A 21,798-nucleotide genomic window follows, 5' to 3' on the forward strand; every position below is an offset into this window, starting at 1 on the left:
CCCAGAGGAATCTGTGTCTGGGTTGGGGCATGAGTTCTACCCATTCTGTAAGAGTCAGCTAATGTCTTCGCATCTCTGTGAAGTCCAACCTCCTTCTGCAACCATTTTCAGAAACGTTCCTTCTCCATTTCCCACACCATCTACAGATTGTATGTGGTCTTTTTTTTTTTTTTAAGATTTTATTTATCCATTTGACAGAGACACAGTGAGAGAGGGAACACAAGCAGGGGGAGTGGGAGAGGGAGAAGCAGGCTTCCCGCGGAGCAGGGAGCCCGATGTGGGGCTCCATGCCAGGACCCCGGGATCATGACCTGAGCCAAAGACAGATGCTTAATGACTGAGCCACTCAGGTGCCCCTGTATGTGGTTTTATGTTGTTGTTATTCTTATATGTGGTTTAGTTTCATCTCCTCAACTACACTGTACAGCTTGGAGGAAAGGGACATCACCTCAATTTCTCCCACTACCTCCCCAGTACATCACACAGTCCTGGGCATACAGCAGCTCTGGTTTTAAAATAAGAAAAAAAGATTCATTGAATTTTTTGTGTCATTCAGGAAGAGAAACCCCTTTGAAAACATCTTACCAGAACCCCACAATGAGCCTGTATATATTAGACTATTAAACCCTCACCACATTCTGTCAGAATTCAAATGTAGGTTTTCGACACCAGATTCCTATTATAAGGTATTTGATAATAAATAAGTAAACATATATTTGAGGGCAAAGGGAAGTAGAAACCTTCTCATATGTGCTAAGTACAAAAGGTAAATTTTATGACTTTATTATTTTGTCTAAGACATAGTTAGACATAGAATTCCATAATTTCTTTTTCAGGCATCCCTTCCTTTATGTCCCCTGACTATGGAGGCCCTCGCCAACCTTAGTGCTCTACTCCGTAAACATTTGTTCCATGGGAGTTGCTTATGAGGAAGACGAGATGATTGCTACCAAATCCACAGCTCTCTCTCTCCCTCTTTTTTTTTTTTTTTTTAATTTGAGAGAGAGAATGAGAGAGAGTGAGCGGGGAGAGCACAAGCAGAGGAAGAGGGAGAAGCAGGCTCCCCACTGAGCAAGGAGCCCAATGTGGGTCTCAATCCCAGGAGCCAGGGATCATGACCTGAGCCAGGGGGAGACGCTTAACCAACTGAGCCACCCAGGCATCCCTCCACATCTCTTGAAGCAGCTTTTCCCTGCACTCCAGCCAACTATTCACAAGCAGGTGGGGGATGTAAGATAGGGGTATGGTGAAGACATGGGAAGTTTGGGGACACTTGGGCAACACCAGGCATCAGGGAGCCTTTTCAAAATATTTATAGCAGGTGAGATGGAGTAGGCTGGGGTGGGGACTCCTGTGGCCTGGATTTCAGAGAACGTGTGTTCCAGACCTCTTAGTCCAATGTCTTGTGGCACCTCTTTAAGGCCTTCCGTTGGCTTGCCTCTATCACATCTCCTTCCCAAGAACCCATGCCTATCAGTATGAACGCTAATTTTCTTCCCAAGTAATTGGAATGTTTAAGAGAATTTAATTAGCCATATGTATACATATAATGCATTAGATTTATAAGAGTTATTTAAGTACTTGGGGAAGGTTTTACTCATTAGGTTATAAATGTGCTCTGCAGGCATTTAAAACGTTTAAAATAAAAATTGACTTAAATTTATAAACGCAGTTTAAAATGTTTAAGGGGATGTAATCATCCAAGTTTGTAAATGATATTGATTGTTTAATTTAGTTTCTTTACCATGAGCTAACCAAATATTAATCAAAGAAAAGTGAGAGAATTATTCTTCATTTGCATAATAAGATTAATAATTTGAACTCGAGGAAAACTAGATTTTTAATCCTGTAACTTTAAAAAATGGAATATCAATTTGATATCCCAATAAGCATAAATAGTTTTTTCTACCCCTAAAGATTTCCTTTCTGTCCAAGACATAAAAAAACAAACAAGTAAACCTCTGATAATATCAAAAGACAGACCCTAAATATGTTTACATGTAAATGACCCCTTATTGGCCAACAGTCTCTTTGCTTCTTATGGTCTTGAAATTTCTAGAATATAAATGATCCACAAGATCCTTCCCTAATCTAAGGAAGGGAATTATTAGCACTTTTAACCTTTCCTGTCACATGCAAATTTCCTTCAACTATCAGGCATATGATATGGAATATGTTTGTATTATGAAATGGAATTTGCTCCCTTGATCTGTAAAAGCCTGTTACTAAACAAGTTACAGAGACTCATAAATATCTCATACCTGGTACCCCCTTCCTGTCCTCCTGCTACCCTCCTCCCCTCCCTTGGCTTCTCTTCTTGGGGGCAATCCAAGTGAAATAAGAATGGGGATGCCAGCTGATTCAAACACAAATGCAAAACCTAAGGTCGTTGATATTGGGAAAGCTGAAACTGTACACGGCTCTTTCTTTACTTCTGCACTGCGCACTGCTCATATAAAATTACAAATGAATCCACTACCATGGCGCAGGCACACCATGCCTGATGAGGTGCCTGGCCAGACTCAAGAGCTTCTTCCACGTTACTTGCTCTCTTCACACCACAGTGACCATGCCGTAGCAGATAGCCTACACCAGGGCAAACAGTGATCATCCTACCCTCTAGATGGCTACGTGCTTTTTTTAGCTCTGGAAGCTTTATGCTATTCGTACTTTTGTTAAGGAAAAAGAAAAATTCCTACAACACTACCTTCTGGATCAGTCCAACGGAAGAGTACCCTGTCATTGCAGACAAATATATATATATATGTATGTATATTTATATACAAAAACAAACAAAAATGACCAAATACAAGGACTTATTGATGTGTATGAGGATTTTCTTGCTATTATAAGACCTCAGTAAAATTCATAAATGAATTGGGTATTTGGATGCTAAAGCTAATACAAGATGCAACTCTACTGCATCATCTTAGAGTTAAAACTTCTCTGTTCATTTAATCAGCCTCCTTTATCTTTTGGCTGCCTTTATTAAAAGCGTATGTTATATGTTTAAAGCTATAAAATAAATTGTCCTAATAAAGAGGCCACTATTTTTTTCTGCTTCATACACTGGGATTTCAAATAGGAGTTCATTTTTATTTTTTTATTTTTTATAGTCTTTTTTTTTTTAAGACTTTTATTTATTCATTTGCAGGAGAGACAGAGAGAGAACAAGCAGGGGGAGAGGCAGAGGGAGAGGGAGAAGCAGACAACCTGCTGAGCAAGGAGCCCGATGCGGGACTCGATCCCAGGACCCTGGGATCATGACCTGAGCCGAAGGCAGACGCTTAACCATCTGAGCCACCCAGGCGCCCGGAGTTCATTTTTAGAAGGGATTCTCTGCTAAGGAAAGTTTGGGAAGCCACTGATTTACTCCCAGCTAAAAGCCTCTTAACTTTTCCTCTAGATTTCAGGCTCCTTGTAGACTACAAAACTAAATTCAGCGTTTCCGGCCTGGCTTTCCAAGGCAGAAATCATCTGACCTGACGTTAGCTTATCCAAATATGTTTTTTCCTAGTTGCCCGCACAGACTCTCGAGTCTGGGAAAGGTCACTGTGCCCCTGCTTCCTTGCCTGCTGCCCTTGACCGGTCTTGTTAACCCCCCCACACTGGGCCACCACCCATCTAGGAGGTGGCCTGAGGAATGAAGCCCATTTGCCATCAGCTCTTCTCTACTCCCCAGGGTGTTCTGCATCTTGGTTCATTGCGTCCCTAAATCTGAGACTCTTCCCTCCCGCCTTTCACCTGTCCTGTTCTTCGCCAGCCTTCACAGTCCACACACCTGCAGACCCTTTATTACCTTCCTGAGTCCATGATGATCTCTTCTTCCCACAGGCTTGTATTTAATTTTGCCTAATTTTGCTTTCTTTGTTCTGTGGTCTTCCCACCAGGATCATGAACTTATCTATTTCTTCACAAGCTTGTGATGACTATGGGGCTCTAGCCTTGAAGGGTGGGTAGAGTTCTTGGCTGCAGTTACATGCCCTGAATTTAGCCTCAGTCCTGTCTGTCACTCACTGATTTCTGTAATTTTAACCAAAACACTTAAACTTTAATAGTCTCATTTTCCCCTCTGTAAAATGGGAATAATAAAATCTGCTGTTTTAGAATACAGTGGTCACAGATGGAGTGGTCTTCTGCTGGTTTAGGCTAGTTACCTTACTGGAGTTACCATGGATGAGGAAATGATTATGGAGTTGTTCTGGTTTAGAAACCCAATCTGGAGCGCCTGGGTGGCTCAGTCGTTAAGCGTCTGCCTTGGGCTCAGGTCATGATCCCGGGGTCCTGGGATCGGGGTCCTGGGATCGGGGTCCTGGGATCGGGCCCCGCATCAGGCTCCCTGCTCCACGGGAAGCCTGCTTCTCCCTCCCCCACTCCCCCTGCTCATGTTCCTGCTCTCGCTGTCTCTCTCTCTCTGTCAGATAAATAAATACAATCTTTAAAAAAATAAAAAAAGAAAGAAAGAAACCCAATCTTATTAACCCACCCAGAGTTGATGGGTTGTAAGAATCTGACTCCTAAGATTATAGCTCACAAGAGACTGGTGGTTCTTTTTGCTTCCTTTCTACATTTTTCTTCCTAGGTCATTTCTCTACTCCCAAGCACTGTTTGTCTTTACACACCAGTGACCAACAGATGTCCGTGGCAGCCTGGATCTCTCTACTAAGCTTCATAGCCATGAATCTAGATGGCCACTTGACATTCCCCCTGGGAGATCTCACATGCTTCTCAAATGTAATATGTTCAAACTGTACTCTTGTTCACTCCATAACATCTACATTCCCACCCAGAGCCACATCTAATCTATTCCTTGTCCATCCTTGTTCATTTTAGTGAATGGATGGCTCCTCTTCCACCCAGTTGCTCAGGCTGGTATCTGGGAACTGCCCCTCCCGCACATCCAGTCTAGTAATCCTGTTCCTAAGCATATCACAACCCTGTCCCCTTCTGTCTACTGCCACCATTCCTGTCCATATTACCATTATCCCTTGGCCGCATTATTGCAAAATTCTCCAACCTGGTCTCTCTGTTTCTACTTTAATTCTCCCTCTCACCCATTCTTTCCATAGCAACCAGAAGGATATTTTTAGAGCACAAATGTCATCATATCTCATCTTATCTTTATATTTTGTACCCAAAATAACTCCAAATCATCTCTGAGTGGCCTCTGCAGCCCTTTGTGATCTGGTCTGTTTCCTTCCCCAGGTCATTCCTTGTGGTCCTTCTCTCCCTTAAACCCCTTCCAATCTGTATTGGCTCTCCTCATCCTCAAACACACCAAGCTCTTTGCTGTTTTCTGCCTGACAGCTTTCTCTTCATTCCATCAGCTGGTTGACTCCTGGTTTCACGTAAAGTATCAGAAAAGCCTCTCTTACTCCTCTAGTCTAATGCAGCACTTAGCACAAGATGTAGTTGTGGTTTTATTTGTGTGATTACTTGTTTGTCTGTCTCCCCTATGGACTGTAACTTGAGGGCAGAAACTACTTACTACTCTATGGTGCCAGGCAGAGTGTAGGGGCTCGGTAAGTGTTTGATGAATGACTATTCATTTGTTCACTTTATAGTGATTCACCTCCAGGTTGTTCCCTTTCCTGGTGCCTGCGAAGCTGATCCAAGGAAAATCACATGCGTGATAAACACTGACAATTAGAACCAAAATATTTGCACGGTGTCAGGAGAAACTTTGTCCCATGAACTTCACCACCCTCATCTCATATGAGCATCCCTCTTGATTAGATTGGGCCAGATAAACATTACTCATTTTTTCCTCCCCATCTCTCTCTCTCTTTTTTTTTTTTTAAGATTTTATTTATTTACTTGACAGAGAGAGACACAGCGAGAGAAGGAACACAAGCAGGGGGAGGGGGAGAGGGAGAAGCAGGCTTCCCGCCAAGCAGGGAGCCCGACGCGGGGCTCGATCCCCAGACCCCGGGATCATGACCTGAGCCGAAAGCAGACGCTTAACGACTGAGCCACCCAGGTGCCCCATTCCTCCCCAGCTCTTCAGCATCTCTGCCTACTAATAGTTTGTGTGATTACGAGACATTGGGTTGTTTCAGACAGTCAGATTGCAATACCATCGATTGTGTAATAGAATTACTCTACTACTAACAGTAACAGTAATCACAACCACAAATGTTTATATTGTAATTTATGATTTTCTAAGTGCTCTTAATGTGCATTATCTCCTTTAATCTTGGAGTCTGGGCTCGAAGACGTATCTGTGACCTCCGTTGATTTGGATGGATCCCAAGCTTTGTCTGAAGCAGCTTCCATGCAGTGCGTCTGTCGCTGAAGGAAGGGCTGCTTCAGCAGAGGGCTGATGTGGGGCTTTTTTATATTGACTTTGGGTAGTTCCATCCCAAGATGGTAAACTTCTCCCCACCACATCCTCAACTTCTGGAGACTTTTACTGTATATGGCCCCAAATTTACCAACTCCCATTACTCCTAAGGTTGTTAAGACAGAAAAATGAGGTGATAATAATAACAAATACTTGTTTGAGTGCTGACAACGTGCCGGACGATGTCCTAAGTGCTTTACACACACACACACACACACACACACACACACTAATTTATTGAGTCCTCATAACTGCCCCAACTTAGAAGACATATGTAGCATTGTTGTGCTTTCTTCTAAAGGGAGAACTAAGATCCCAAAAGTTTGAGCTTGTCCCCTTGCTTAATAACTGGGGAAGCTGGGACATGAACCCAGCCGACTTTCTAGACTCCATGCTCACAGACAGCATATCTGTGAATGTTTATTCTTTAATCACATTTGTTTTTTACTGACATGATTCTTTAATACACTTATCGGAATTTAAGGAGCGCTCACTGTGTGCCAGGGATGAAGCTTAGGGCAGGAACACAGCTTGCTTTCTAGTGGGGAAGATGGGTTTGGACAAATGATCACCAGTGGGTTGTGTGTTACGAAGATGAAGGAACACTGTGGGGTGGGAGCATAGAGCAGGGGACCAAGGCTCATTCGGAGCTCAGAGAAGGCCTCTGTGAGGAGGGGACATTTTATCCAAAGCCTGGAGGCCATGCACATGTGGTCTACATTAAAGGGAGGAGGGAGACCTCCAGCAGGGCAGAGCCTTCCATGACTGCCTGAGGAACTAAGAGAAGTCCGTGCAGTGCAGCCGGAGTTTCTAGAGCAGAGAAACAAGTGGAGTGAGGTGATGCCGGAGAACAAAGGGCCTGGGATTTGGTATTTTATCTAAGGATCATAAGGATCTGGTGTTTTATTCTAAGGGCCTTGGGCAACAAAAAGATTTGAGGCAGACTGCTGAGCTGCAGGGAGAAGGCAGAGGTCAGTTGGGAGGTTGCTACCGTCCCACAGGAGAGGGAGGCTGGCTGGATGAACAAGGGTGGGGGCAGCCAGGATCCAGGGAAGCGGATGTGGCCAAAACAGGTTTAGGAGGTGGAGTGAGCAGAACCCGGAGACTAACTGAAGGTGGAGGATGAGGGAGGGGGAGGAGGAGTCAAGTTCTCTGACTTGAGTAAGGTTTTGATAATGGAAGCAGAAATGGACAACAGAAACAGAAGCAGATTTGGGTGCAGGGATTGACAAGAGTGACGGATTGAATTTCAGGGGTGTTGACACAGAAGTGGATGTGTCCAGCTGGCACTTGGCTTGTACAGGTCAGGAAGGGGGAATTGGGCTACAAGATTTCTTTGACTCTAAGATGGACATTTTTCATATTTATGACTTTTAAAATTACGTGGCTTAAAAACAGTTTGTTTAGTAAAAATAGTGTTTTAACAGTGAACTATAATTGGTGGTGTCTTAAAATAGACGATAGTCTATAAAATAAGAATATTTCATAAAAACATAACTAATTTGTATTTAATTGTGTTTTGAGATGTCAGGGAAGGAAAGCCTTTAAAACACTCTTTTGGGGCGCCTGGATGGCTCAGTGGGTTAAGCGTCTGCCTTTGGCTCAGGTCATGATCCCAGGGTCCTGGGATTGAGTCCCAGGTGGGGCTCCCTGCTCAGTAGGGAGCCTGCTTCTCCCTCTGTCTCTGCAGTTCCCCCTGCTTGTGCACTCTCTCTCTCTCTCTGACAAATAAATAAATAAAATCTTAAAAAAAATAAAACACTCTTTTATCTTTAAAAAAAAAAATCCTATTTAGTAAAAGTAAAATGCAGCAGTAGCACTAATATTTGACACAAATGCCGAACTGGTAAAGTTCTAGTAATGGAGCTTTAACCACAACTCTTATGGGCTTGAGGTGTCTGTTCTTTCTAAGTCTCGACCATTCCTTGCTCCTGTTTCTACCTGCAACATAATTTTGCCTACATGTTAACTTGATTAGCTGTCTCTGTCTCCACATTACAAAGGTATGTTTTGTCAACCTTGTATAGAATAATATGCTTTTGAAATTCAATCCGTCATCCCTTTTCCCTGAGTGTAAAATGCTGAACCTTTTCCTGTAACTGTGGCCGTGTGTCCCATACCCACCCTCACCCCACAACCTGCCCCAGCCACATAGGTGGGGCAAGAGCTAAAGAAAGTACCATTAGTTTAGGAGAAGAAAAAGACTTAGCAACATCCCTTTCTCAAATCCTACATCATTTAGTCCCTGAGTTGTTTTTTGGCCAATATACTGTCTTCCGTTGTTAATTTAATATTCATAACTGTGTATATAACCTTCCCAGTTAGATTTTTGCTTAGCAGGGGAGCAAACCACCATAGCTACCCCCTACAATCCTTGGTTCCAGAGTCTTTACCTGGTTTTCTGCTCCACTTCCACCAGATCATTCTGGATCCTTCAATTAAGGCCTAGGTCTCACACAGACCACCACTTAGTACAACCCAAGCTCAAGGGAACTTTTTATTATAGCAAAATATACATAGCATAAAATGTACTGTCTTGACCATTTTTAAGTGTACAAGTCAGTGGTATTAAATAGATTCATCATACTATGCAACTATCACCACCATCCATCTTACAAATTTTGTAAGTCATCCTTGTGCAGGGGTCATGCTATACTTCTCTGTATTATTCCGATCTTAGTATGTGTGCTGCTGAGGCAAGCACTCTCAAGAAAACTTTTAAAAACAAAACTTGACTTCCTAACTTTTCTATGAGGCCAGCATTCCCCTAATACCAAAACCAGATAAAAATACTACAAGAAAGAAAATTACAGACCAATAGCTCTCATGAACATAGGTGCAGAAATCCTCAACAAAATATCAGCAAGTCAAATCCAACAACGTATAAAAAGAATTACATACCACAACCAAGTTGGATTTATTCCAGAAGTGCAAAGCTGGTTCAACGTTTGAAAATCAACCAGTGTAATCCACTACATCAATAGACTAAAGAAAAAAATCACGATTATATTGATTGATGCAGAAAAAACATTTGGCAAAATCTAACACTTCTTCATTATGAAAACTTTCCACAAACTAGGAGTAGAGAGGAACTTTCTCAACATGATAAAAAAAGAAAGCATCTACAAAAACCTACATCAAACATCCTACTTAATTGTGAGAAACTGTATACTTTTTTTAAGGTCAGGAAAAAGTCGAGATGTCCTCTCTCACCACTCCTAATTAACAACATACTGAAACTTCTAGCTAGTGCAATAAGACAATAGAAGGAAATAAAAGGTAAACAGAGCGAGAAAAAGCACCAAAACAAATCTTTACTCAGAAACAAAGGTAGGCACCTCAAGTCCCTTTTAGAATTTGTAGACTTTATTGCATATTTGTTTTCTGTTTCAAAGATATCTACTCTTATTTTATTATTGCCTTGCTTCTATTTCCTTGAGTTTATGTTGCTGTTCTTTTTCTAGCTTCTTAAGATGGAAGCTAAAATCACGTGGACTTTCAATTTCTGTTCTTCTCAAGTATATACACTTAAAGCTATGAATTTCCCTTTGAGCACTGCTTTATCTGTACCTCAAGTATCTTGATATGTCACATTTTCATTATTATTCAGTTTAAGATAGTTTATAATTTCACTGCAATGTTTTCTTGGACCTAGAAGCTATTTAAAAATGTGTTGCTTAATTTTCAAACACATGGAGGTTGTCTAGTTATCTTCCTGTTACTAATTTCTAGTTTGATTCCACTGTGGTCAAAGAACGCATTTTGTATGATTTCACTCCTTAGGAATTGTTTGAGTCTTGCTTTATGGCCTAGCAGATGGCCCATGTTGATAAGTGTTCATATGCTCACACAAACAGCATGTATGTGGGAGTTGTTAAGTATAAGGTTCTGTATATGTCAATTATGTCAATTTGGTTATTTGTGTTGCTCAAGTTTTCTATATCCTTGCTGATTTTTTGTCTGCTTGTCCTATTGGTTATTTAAAGAGGTGCTAAAATCTCCTGTAATGATTGTTAGTTTATCTATGTCTTCTTTTAGTTCTGTCAACTTCCCTTAATATATATTGGAACTATGCTACATTTCCCACAAATTATTTCTACATTACAAATTATTAGATGCATACAAATTTAGGACTGCTTTATTTTATGTAAACTGACATTTTATCATTATGCAATGTCCCTTTTCAATCTCTAGAAATATTTCTTCCCCCAAAGCTTTTGTTGTCTGATATTAACATATAGCTATACCAGCTTTCTTTTGGTTAGTGTTTGCATGGCACGTTTTTTTCATTTTTTTTTTTCTTTAAAACTTTGTGTTTGGGGTGCCTGCGTGGCTCTGTCGTTAAGCATCTGCCTTCGGCTCGGGTCATGATCCTAGGGTCCTGGGATCGAGCCCCACATCGGGCTCCCTGCTCAGTGGGAAGCCTGCTTCTCCCTCTCCCATTCCCCCTGCTTGTGTTCCCTCTCTCACTGTGTCTCTCTCTGTCAAATAAATAAATAAAAACTTTGTGTTTTTGTAATTAAGTTGAGTCTCTAGTAAACAGCACATGGATTTTGCTTTTTTAATCCAAAAGCAATTTTGGTCTTTTAATTGGAGTAATAATCTATTAACATTTGATGTAATTATTGAAACATTTATATTTACTATCTTGTTATATTTCTATTTCTCTTCTTTAGTCCTTTATTTCTCCTTTTTTGTCTTTTTTTGGGAGAAGAATCAAGCATTTTTTTTATTATTCTATTTTTTTTTCCCCCTATTTTAGCTTACTGGTTATTAGCTTTTAGAGGTTCTGGATTATTTCATCTTTTTTCTAAAAGGGAGGCAGACGGTACGGGCGAATCACCTTAATCCTGTCGAGGATTGGTTTTAGGCTTTGTTAGGGTTGGTCCTTTTGGGTTTACCTTCATTACCAAGATATGGTCTTTCTGGAGTCTCAGTCAGAGGTTTGGGCGTTGCTTTTCCATGCTGGTGAAACCTGAAGTCCAGCCTCAGTCTCTTCAGTACCATTCTCCGGCAAAATCTTTGCACAGCACTTCAGCCAGCCACCCAGCTGTGGCTTTCCGTTAGCTTTCCTATAGTCACTAACTCCCTTTGGGAGTTAGCAAACATCTCAATGGGGGATTGCTTCTAGCCTTCCCGGTTCACTTGTCTGCAATTCCCTCCTCTGTGAGATTTTACCGCCTATGTTCCAGCCACTTTGGCGGCTTTGAACTCCAATCTGTCTCCTCAGCCCAGTAGAATAATAGAGTAACCGCCACTTACTCTATTCCCTGCCCTGTGAATTGGGCCGGGGAGACTATGGAGCTCACCTTGGTGTGCTTACCTCCTCTTAGGAATGGTCTGCATTGGTTGGTCTTCAGTGCCTTCAAATGCTTGTGTTTCATGTTCTGTGCATCTGCTAATAGTTGTTTTCAGCAGGATAGTTGGTTCAGTACCAGCTACTCTATTATGGCTGGTGGAATCAAAAGTTTTCCTCTATTACAATTTGGTACACTCAATATTATAAATAAGAAATCTAAATTCAAGAGCTCTAAAATCTAAAAATCTAAAAGAACTCTACAACCATCATCAAGTGTTTCCAACTTGGCATTCTATTTAGATCAGATGTCCTTCCTTTCTCATCTTTACTTTAGTTCTCTGGCAAGAGCTTTGTATTTGGACTGAGAACATGAAGATTTGGTTTCTAGACTTCTATATAAAAATTATGTGATCCTGGACAAATATCTTCTTATTACCAGTTTGGTTTTATCATTAGTCAAGGAGGATAGCCGTTAATGCCTGCCTGCCTGCCTTAAGCCTTTTCAGGAACAAGCAGGACAAATTCTTGCACTGTTTTCCTGACAGTGATGGTGTGAGATCAGCTTAACAATGAAAGCAAGGTTCACAAGGATGCCATCCCCATAGAGATGTGGGAGCTTTCATAATTTCCCAGCTCTCAGACAATTTCTCCTCGTGCTCTATTTTTCTTTTTCTCATCTTAATTAGAACTGTGAATTAGACACAAATGTGATTGCTCTTTCTTCTGCCATCTGGGTCAGACTGTCCTGCCTGACCCCTAGAATGAAAAAGAACACAAGCGTTTAAGTGGGATGTTGGTTTTGAGAGAGCTGGCTGGCCAGGCGAATCCGACCAGAGACTATTTCCTATAGACAGGCCATAGAGGAACCCAAACTATCAGAAAGGTCTTGCTCAGCATGGAAACAGAACATAAAAAAGCCATGAAAGACTGAACGACACTAAGCTTGGGCAGCCAGATGGGTATGTTGCTATGAGTGGAATTACCTTTTAGCTGGAATTTTGGGGCCTAATGAGAGAAGGCTTCAGTGGCACAGCTCCACTTTGTCTCTGACTCTGCTTTTTCTAGGTTTTATCTCTAACTAATCCCCTTCTGGTTGGTATAGCCTCCGTTAGGTATTTTACTCAAGTCAGCCTGGTTGGTGTCTTGTCCTTTCAAGGTCACCTCACATCTCTGCTCAGATGCCTTCTGTGCTCAGTTTATAGGTTGGCTCTGAGACATTGTTGCTTCTTGTTCCCAGATTTGGAGAAAGGACCTTATTATAACCTTCATGTTCCAGACCTTTTATAACCCCAATGGACCAGGTTCTTTACATATGTATCTCTTTTGATCTTCACACGAGTCTGGAAGGTCATCACCTTCCTTTTACAGATTTGGAAACTGAGGATCACCACTGAGGATGCTAAGGCATCTCCCCAAGGTCGCAAAGTGGAATGTTATGGAGAGTGTTCAGACGCAGGTCTGACCTCAAATTCAGAGCTCTGCTTGCTGCTGCTGCAGGGGAAATACCATGAGGGTGAGTCATTCCAAATTCTCATGTCACCTATAGAAGAAAGGGCAACTAAAAAAAAAAAAATGGTTTAGTCAAATAACCCTCCAGTCTAGCACACCTTCATGTCTTTCTACCTTAATTCATGTTTCTTCTAGAATTCTGCTCATACTTACTGAGCACTTAATATATGTTGAGAACGCATAGTAATACAAAGATGTAAAACCTATAGTGGAGTAAGAGTATGAATAGGTACAATCTCTAAAGAAGGTAATTGAACAACATTTTGAATCTTTCAAATGTGCATAACTTTCGACCAGCTATTACACTTTAGGAATTACTCACATATGCACATAAAGCCTACAGTGTAACTGAGAATATTGACACACATATAAATAAATGCAAAGTATCTCAAATTGATGTATCAAGTACATAAAGGAAAAAAGAACTGCTATCATCCAGGTTTCTACTGGAACCAGTAGTGTCTGTGTGTATGTGTGTGTGTGTGTGTGTGTGTGTGTGTGTTATGTATTTATATTTATCTATTTATGAGAGACAGGTTTATTACAAGGAGTCGGCTTATGCAGTTCCGGAGCTGGCTAGGCAAGTCTGAAATCTGTAGGGCAGGTCGGCAGGAAGGGAAGGCTGGAGAATTTTGGCCAGGGACTGATGCTGCAATTCCACAGTTGGAATTTCTTTTCCCTCAGAGAAACTTCAGTTTTGTTTTTAGGGCCTTTCAACTGATTGGATGAGGCCCACCCAGATTATCAAAAAATAACCCCCTTTACTTAAAATCAATTTAAGTAGATTTTAATCACATATATTAAAATACCTTCACAGCGACACCTAGATTTGTGTTTGATTGGATGACGGAGTACTCTAGCCTAACTAGAGCATAAAGTGAACTAGCACAAGAGGGTAAAATATCAAGAGCAATACAAAATACAGATGATCGACAAGCTATAGTAAAATGGAAAACCATTTGAAAAAGAGGGTTAAAATATGTTACTAAAGTATGTTGCTAAAGTATGCATCCAATGGAAAGAAACAAAGAATCTAAGCCCAAGTGTCTTGAACAATACATTGATTGGTTTGCAACACAAGAAAACCAAGAATAGGGTGGAGTGCTTTGGCTCTGGCCATCTGTATGGCTCCATCCTTGCTGACTCCATTCTCAGGCTGCTTCCCAGTGTGGCTGCAGCAGTTCCAGGCCTCGTCGGCATGAGAAAGAGAGAAATCGTATCTTCCAATTACTCTTTGAAGACTGGGGAACTTTTTAAATGCCTCCAGCAAAACTCCTCTCAAGTCTCATTGGCCTGAATTGGATCCTGGGTCCATATTTGGGTTAATCTTGTGACTAGTGAATACTAGGCACTAGGAGACTTAGCCAGAGTCAGTCAGTAGTGAGGGGAAGGGAAGGTTATGATTGCCTTAGATCAGGGCCTCCCAACCTCTTTCACAAGTAATGATGCCCGTATGGCTGACAGACTAGAATGGCTCAAAACAAGCACCTTGGGGCTCCAGACCTCCCAGGGTCTGCCTGGCTGTCTCAAGGGATAAATATCTCTACACACCAGTGGGTTGTAGCAACTTGCATGTTGGGTTAGACCAGTTAGGAACCAGCCCCTAGGGAAAGGATCCATTCCCAAACTATGAGACTTCTACTCGGTGGAGGAAGAGTAGACTGGTTAGTAAGGACACAATGGGTGGTTAGGAGAGGGGACACCACGGGTTTAGGAACCAAGGATGTTTCCAAGGGTCTGGTTTCAGTAACTGTATAGAGGCCAGTGGTAAACTAGAGCAGGATTGTACTGGCTCATGAGAGCAAAGTGTCTGTGTGCTGTCCCAATTCTGTATTAAATGATGGGAATATTTATTTCACAGAAAATAGCCAATGCTACAAATCAGTGTTTTCCTCTAGAAATCCATCTTTAAACCTTTACCAGCACATGAAGGGCCCCAAGACAGACACACTGGAGGAGGAACAGGGTTGGTTTTTATCTTCCTGTTGGGAATCCTGCTCTTTTTTTTTTTTTTTTAATTGAGGTGAAATTCACAGAACATAAAATTCACCATCATACTCATCCTTTTTGAAGTTTATTCAAGCTCATAGTTATCGCCTCTTTATTCATCATCACGTTTTATTTTTGAGAAGGTAACACATTTACATTCAGAAGGTACAAAAAAAAAAATCCAGTAAAAAGTGTTCCTCCGGTTTCTGTTCTCCAGTCATCCAATTTCCTTCCTTGGAGAAAACCCAGGATAATGGATCTTTCGGTATACTTTCTGAAAATTCTTTTTTTTTTTAAAGATTTTATTTATTTATTCATGAGAGACAGAGGGAGAGAGAGAGAGAGAGAAGCAGAGGGAGAAGCAGGCTCCCAAGGAGCAGGGAGCCCGATGCGGGACTCGATCCCAGGATCCCGGGATCATGACCTGAGCCGAAGGCAGATGCTTAACCATCTGAGCCACCCAGGCACCCCTTTCTGAAAATTCTTAAATAAATGAATTCTCGGAATACTTTTAAACACACACACGCACTGCTTTAGCCTGGCTTTTCTTCATCTAACAGAACGTTTCTGGGACGGTTCCATACCAGTACATACAGAACCTCATTTTCTCTTATAGCTGCATGGTAATCCATTCACATACAAGCAGCTATGGTGAAGGACTTTGAACAGTTCTTTTTTGCGTATATATATGGATATATCTGTAGGACCAAGTCCTACAAGCAGAAATGCTGGTCAAAGTCTATATATATTTGGAAGTTGAAGGGCGTTGTTAAATTGCCTTCTGTTGATAATGCCCCAGTTTACATTTTCATTAGCAATATGCTTGTTTCCTCACAGCCCTGTCCACAAAGCATGTTATCAAACTTTTGGTTCTTTGTCGATCTGATAGGGAAAAAAAAATGGTATATCAGTGTGATATAAATTTCCTTTCCTTTTATTGTGAGTATGTTGCTCATCTTTTTATAGGTTCAGGGGCCCTTTCTGTATCTTTTTTTTTTTTTTTTGTAAACTATCTCCTTGGATCTTTTTCCATTTATTTTATTGGGTTTGGGGTACTTTTTTTTTTTAAGATTTTATTTATTTGACAGAGAGAGAGACACAGCGAGAGAGGGAACACAAGCAGGAGGAGTGGGAGAGGGAGAAGCAGGCTTCCCGCGGAGCAGGGAGCCTGATGTGGGGCTCGATGTGGGGCTCGATGTGGGGCTCAATGCGGGGCTCGATCCCAGGACGCTGGGATCATGACCTGAGCCGAAGGCAGACGCTTAACGACTGAGCCACCCAGGCGCCCCAGGTTTGGGGTACTTTTAATATTAAATTTTAGCAGTTCTTGTTAGTTGAAGGAAATTATCCTCAGACACTGTTTTCTCATTTTGTCATTTGTCTTCTGGCTTTGTTTCTGGTGGTTTTTCCCATGCGGGTCTTTTTTGTTTTGTTTTTAAAAAAAATTTCATATAGTCAAATCTACCAGTTTTATATAGTTGAATCTTTTATGGTTTCTTGGTTTTATGTAATCCTTCCTCGCTCCAAAAATCATTCAAAACCTATTAAAAATGTAGCCCAAATTTCTCTAGTACCTTTATGTTTTCATTTTTACATTTAAATTGCTTCTTCATATGGATTTTGTTCTACTTTTATGATTTTTTCTATGTGGCGTACAGTTGCCTCCGTATTATGTGTTGAGCAATCCACTTTTTCCTCTTGTTTTGAAATGCCACCTTTAGACATTAATTTATAGAAGAGAAAATTGGAAGGTTGGTACCTGCCATTTAAACCAAAGAGAGCTGGCCCTTGCTGTCTTTGGGAAGTGACAGTAGAAACATATAGCTACCTGCTTGACACGGTAGAGTTCTCCATTTGCTTTAATTTCCTATTAAGAATTCTGTATGTGGCAGGGATAGGACAGGGAACACACAAGTTCTTAGGGCAATGGGAAAACACAGTTATACAATGTGTTGATTTTGTTCTTCTTATCTTTTTTTTTTTTTTTTTTCCTGACCGGGGGAGGTCATACAAATGACAGCAGAAACTGCAGAAGTAAGCTGCTTTTTGTTTTCAACTACTTGGTTACTTCCTCCCTTTATCAAGAAGTTCCTTGTCTATTTCTTGGGTAACATCAATTTTGCTATGAACTACAACTACAGAGAACAAAAACAGGAATGGTGAATAACATATGAAAAAAATCTCTTTCAGAACAAGTAAATTTCCACTCCTGAAAAAACATGTTGACCACCGTTTTGGAGAATGAAGAGGTTCCTCCTAACCAAAGCTAATCTTGGCTCAGCATCTATAGACAGTGAGACTTTTTACAGTCATTGTTTATAAGATCGGGAAAAGGAAAAAAAGGAGGAACTGCAAGATAGCTGACAGAGTGACTGGAGATCGTGACTCTGTCACATGCTCATCTCCAGAAGTGGTCTCAGACCAGCCGACAAAGCCTTACTGGTCTGAGGAGGTGAACGGCCCAGGCAGCTGGCTTTGTTTCTGGTGGTTTTTCCCGTGCGGGTCCTTTTTTTGTTTTGTTTGCACCTTCTCCACAGAATGAGGTCCTGAGCTGCAGAGTGGAGCTTGGAGGCAAGAGGCCACCTATTGGCATCCCCACATCGGGGATAAGTGGCCTTGGCCAGCCAAGGCTTGAAAATACAAGTAACTGGATCATCCAAAGCACCCCTCAATACCTAGAGAATCTGGGATGGCCTTCCCCCTTCTGTCTACATACTCTGCCTATGTGGCACCAGAGTAGCTTCTTAACCCTTTGTGGGGTCGTTGGTGTTAAGTTCAATTTGATTTTACCAACATGTGTTTAGGTGGGGAAAAGGAGGCCAGCGGATAGGAGAGGCACACTGTGTTGTCCCAAACCCATAGAATGACTAGGCTCCATTTTACATCTTACCCCACCAGGGAAATCTCAGAATAGACATCTGTGACTTCTTTGGTTGCTGTTTCCCCATAGTAGGTTATTGACCAGGGGTGATTTTAGCATAATAGAAGCTTATTCTTTGTAAAAGCAGGAGGTAGAGGAATCTTGTCCTTTGTCTTGTTTTTTTGAACCCCCAGCTCACCTCTTACTGCCTTCTTACACTCATCATTACTTGTCAAAAGGTCCTGTGGCCCTTAGTACCTGATACACGATTCTTTCACTCTTACGGTCATGAGGCAGGGGTCAGGACCTTTTCTCCTGTTACAGCCACTAACCCATCAAGTAAAAATGGCCAACATACTGAAATAACTACACCCTCAAGTAAAATATTAAACCTATGTTATGTAAAGAGAAGACAAAACCATTAAGCATAACTAAAACACAGATCACATTCTTAAATGTTGGCCTCTTGAAGAGGAGAAGAAAGGGAATGTATTAGCAGAGGAAGTAGGGAGAAAAGAGAGAGAGACAGGATATAGGAGGGGGCCAGGGATTCAATGGAGAAAAGCAACAGCGTTGACTCTTGTATACATACCCCCTTGAAGTGTCAAAATATTAAAACAACTATTTCCAATTTTCCATTGCTTTCATTCTTAACTGTTGGTTTTGACTGAGGCAACCAAATCATCATCCTCAGTGAAATCATTTTCTAACCTCAAAAGCAGGAACTAAAGTTAACTCCTGCAAGGTTCTGTCAGAAGCCAGATGTTAAGGGCTGAATGTTTGTGTCCCCCCACAAATTCATATATATTGCAGCCCTGATCCCCAGTGTGATGGTATTTGGAGCTAGGGCCTTTGGGAGTTAATTAGGTTTCAATGAGGTCATGAGGGTGGGACCCTTATGACGTCGGGATAAGTATCTTTCTAAGAAGAGGAACACAGAGAGATCTTACTCTCTCCCTGTGAACACACACCCCCCAAAAAAGGCCATATGAAGTGGCAGTGAGAAAGTGGTCATCTACAAGTTAGGAAGGGTTCTTACCAAGAAACTGAGTCTGTTGGCACCTGGATCTTGGACTTTCACCCTTCAGAACTGTGAGAAATAAATGTCTGTTGGTTAAGTCACCCAGCCTATGGTATTTCATAATAGCAGACTGAGATGACTAAGACACCAGAGAATTGGACAACCACCTACTGGCTAAAGGTCATGGTCATAGTAGGGGTTGGGGGGATGGAGTATGTATGTTTGCCAGGATTCTGCATGTAAAAGTCCTCTCAAGAATTCTGACTCCAGTAAGAATCCCTGGCTGCCCTCATAGAAAGTATCTGCATTTTGATAGAGGCCTCTTAAAAGCCAGGTTGCCTGTAATACACAAAGGAATGAGTTACTATTGATGGGAGGTCAGGTGCCACTCCACATAAAGATTTGTTTCCCTGCAGGGAGGGGAGAATTTTTCCTTTTGTTGTTGCTGTTTTTGTTGTTTGTTTGTTTCACCTCTGCCACAGGCCAGAGATGCTCTTCCTATAAGAGATCCTTTGTAGACATACTTACATCAAAATATTCTCACCCTATTTCTCACCTCCTTTCTGAGCTTGTACATACACATGGTGTTACTTATCAAGTAGCTGTTGCTGGGAAAAGGGAGAGGTTGTGTTGGGGGGCCCTCCTTCTCCTCAGCTATCGTGAGATTCTCTGGCTCTGCTTCAGGAGCAGGACAGGGAGTGTCCCACCCACTGTGACTAACACTTCTGTTGAAGCACTTAATTGCTGTCCTCTGACAAGTCTTCAGAGACTAAGCGCAAGCATGCTACACCCCACTCCAACAGAGAGCTGATAAACTGCTGCTGGGACTTGGGGTGGAAAACAATTCACTTTCTACTTATTTTTTAGAACCTTCCATAGCAGAGTGCCTTTAGAGAACTGGCTGTTGTAACCTCTCAGAGTCCACAGAGCCAATGACAGTTTCAGTCCCAAGAACATTGTTGGTTTGGAGGCAATGATTTGCATTTCATGAAAACATTAACTTTCCACAACTTCTAGAAAACACAATTTGGCTCTATCGTGGTGGCAAGTGCTTATTTTCTTTCATACCAGCCCAAAGAAGTTTTCAAAGTTCAGAAACTCTCCTCGCTACCAGCGGGTTAATCACTACAGATGGAAATTTCTTTGGCAGCAGGCTGAGGAGCCGTGAGAGGGTAACCAGCCCTTGGAGGATTCTTGCCACCTTGCCACCTAAAGCAAGAGGAACTGGTTTTCTGTAACCGGTTTTATAACACCAGTGGGGAAACAGATTCCCCTCCAGCTGGAAGCGCGGCAGCTGGTTTGTCCTGGATCATCTCGCCTGCCTCCTTCTCAGTCCCTGCCTTGTGTCAAATGTATAGTTCCATCTCCCTTAGTTGCAATTCCCGAAACGCAATTTCCCTGAAATGGCTCTTCTCTGACAACTTGGGCTGGTGGCTGCCTCTGGCCACACCTTGCCTCCAAGGCAAATAAGCACCTTTAGTTTGGGCTCCCAAGTGGAAATAACAGATAGTCATCAAGAACAGAGCTCTTGCCTGGGCTTGCTCAGAAAACCCCCTTTGCGGAGGGGGTGCCGCTGTCTCTCCATATCCCTGGGTATGCATCCCCTGTCAGATTATCAGGATGTTTAATTCTGTCAAATATTAACCCTTGTCCTTGGTTGCTTTGGTGAAGAGAGAGGAGGGTGGAAGGGAAAAGAAAAGAGAAAGAGAAAGAGCATGTAGAAAGCAGAGTGAGAGACGCTAAGGGAGAACCAGAAGGAGGAAAGGAAAGAATGGGAGTGGGGGACCTAGCGGGTCATCTGGGCGCAGGAAGCCTCCAGCCTTACTCTCTGCTCTGCGCATTCGCATTTGGATCAGGGTTCTCGCCACTGTTCATTCCTCTCGTGGAGCTTTTTCATTCTTCTTGTCATGAAAAAATATGTAATTACCAAGTGAGAAAAAAAGTCAGGTTGAAAACAGCCTGTACGGATGATCCCCCTTTGAAGTATTTGTTGGCATAAGGGTTTGGAAGGCCATAGATAGAAATTTTAAGTGTTATCTCGGGAGGGTGTAATTATAGATGAGTTTTTCTGTTCTTTTTGCCAATCTCTACTTTTGACAATGGATGACTGTTGTTTATGATAGAAAAGTTAAAGTCATACTAAAAAGGGAAGGAAGAGACAGACACAGAGGAAGAAACAGTGGAGTCAAGGGAAGGAGACAAAGTTTTCTGAGGCATGTGATAATGCAGATATTTAATCAAGCTATGCATTTCCCTGTTTTAATCACCTGTTCGTTGCACTCAGGGTACCCATTTGACTACTATTTACGGTTTTTTAAGGCCTCTAATTTTTAAATCTGTAGAGCTGTATTTCTTAAGCAGAGGCGCACGTGGGATTCAGCAGGGAATTTTTTTCAACATATCCTTGCCAGGGTCCCACCCTCAGAAGTTCTAATTCAGAATACCGACCTAGGGCCTGGGTAGGAGTCTTTTAAAAAACCTTCCCAGGTGTTCTGATACTCATCCTGGTTGAGAATTTCATGGTGTGCAAGATAATTCACAATATTAGAACTTCTAATCTTACTGATTTTCTATGGCATCCTTTAAAAATCTCTACTTGTATGTGTATTAATGCTGTATATAATATTGATATCATAAGACATGTATAATTTGCAAATAAATTTACATATTGGAGGGTGTGTTAAAGACTTTTTTTTATAAGGATGTACAATAAAAAAAAAATGGAGACAACTGCTTCAGAGAATTAATTGTAAGTGGGATAACTCAAGTGTCCAACC

The 21,798-nt window shown here is 41.7% G+C and overlaps 1 protein-coding gene and 1 non-coding gene across 5 annotated transcripts in view; both read right to left on the bottom strand.

Annotated features, from left to right (window-relative positions):
• LOC148164754 (uncharacterized) overlaps positions 1 to 19,101 on the bottom strand; it is a 45,512-nt gene extending 26,411 nt beyond the window's left edge. For 2 of the 4 annotated variants that reach the window (XR_015767900.1, XR_015767898.1), the window contains exons 1-3: positions 19,040 to 19,101; positions 12,626 to 13,200; positions 11,667 to 11,795 (exon numbers count right to left, since the gene is read on the bottom strand). Coding sequence is in view for 1 of the 4 variants with exons in the window: in XM_088021840.1 (XP_087877966.1) it covers positions 11,667 to 11,795; positions 13,106 to 13,164 (188 nt within the window). In the remaining 3 variants the exon portion in view is untranslated. Of the gene's footprint in view, positions 1 to 11,652; positions 11,796 to 12,625; positions 13,201 to 19,039 lie in introns of all 4 variants that reach the window. The other 2 variants (XR_015767899.1, XM_088021840.1) reach the window with 2 other exon arrangements.
• Positions 8,940 to 9,047, bottom strand: LOC114213203 (U6 spliceosomal RNA). The gene has a single exon (XR_003610168.1). It is a non-coding gene; the product is annotated as a U6 spliceosomal RNA (small nuclear RNA).
• Positions 19,102 to 21,798: the final 2,697 nt, after the last annotated feature.

The sequence above is a fragment of the Eumetopias jubatus genome, unplaced genomic scaffold (genome assembly GCF_037043125.1).
Source record: "Eumetopias jubatus isolate StellerSeaLion01/CBP00866 unplaced genomic scaffold, mEumJub1_p1.0 scaffold_3, whole genome shotgun sequence".
Classification (NCBI taxonomy): Eukaryota; Metazoa; Chordata; class Mammalia; order Carnivora; family Otariidae; genus Eumetopias; species Eumetopias jubatus.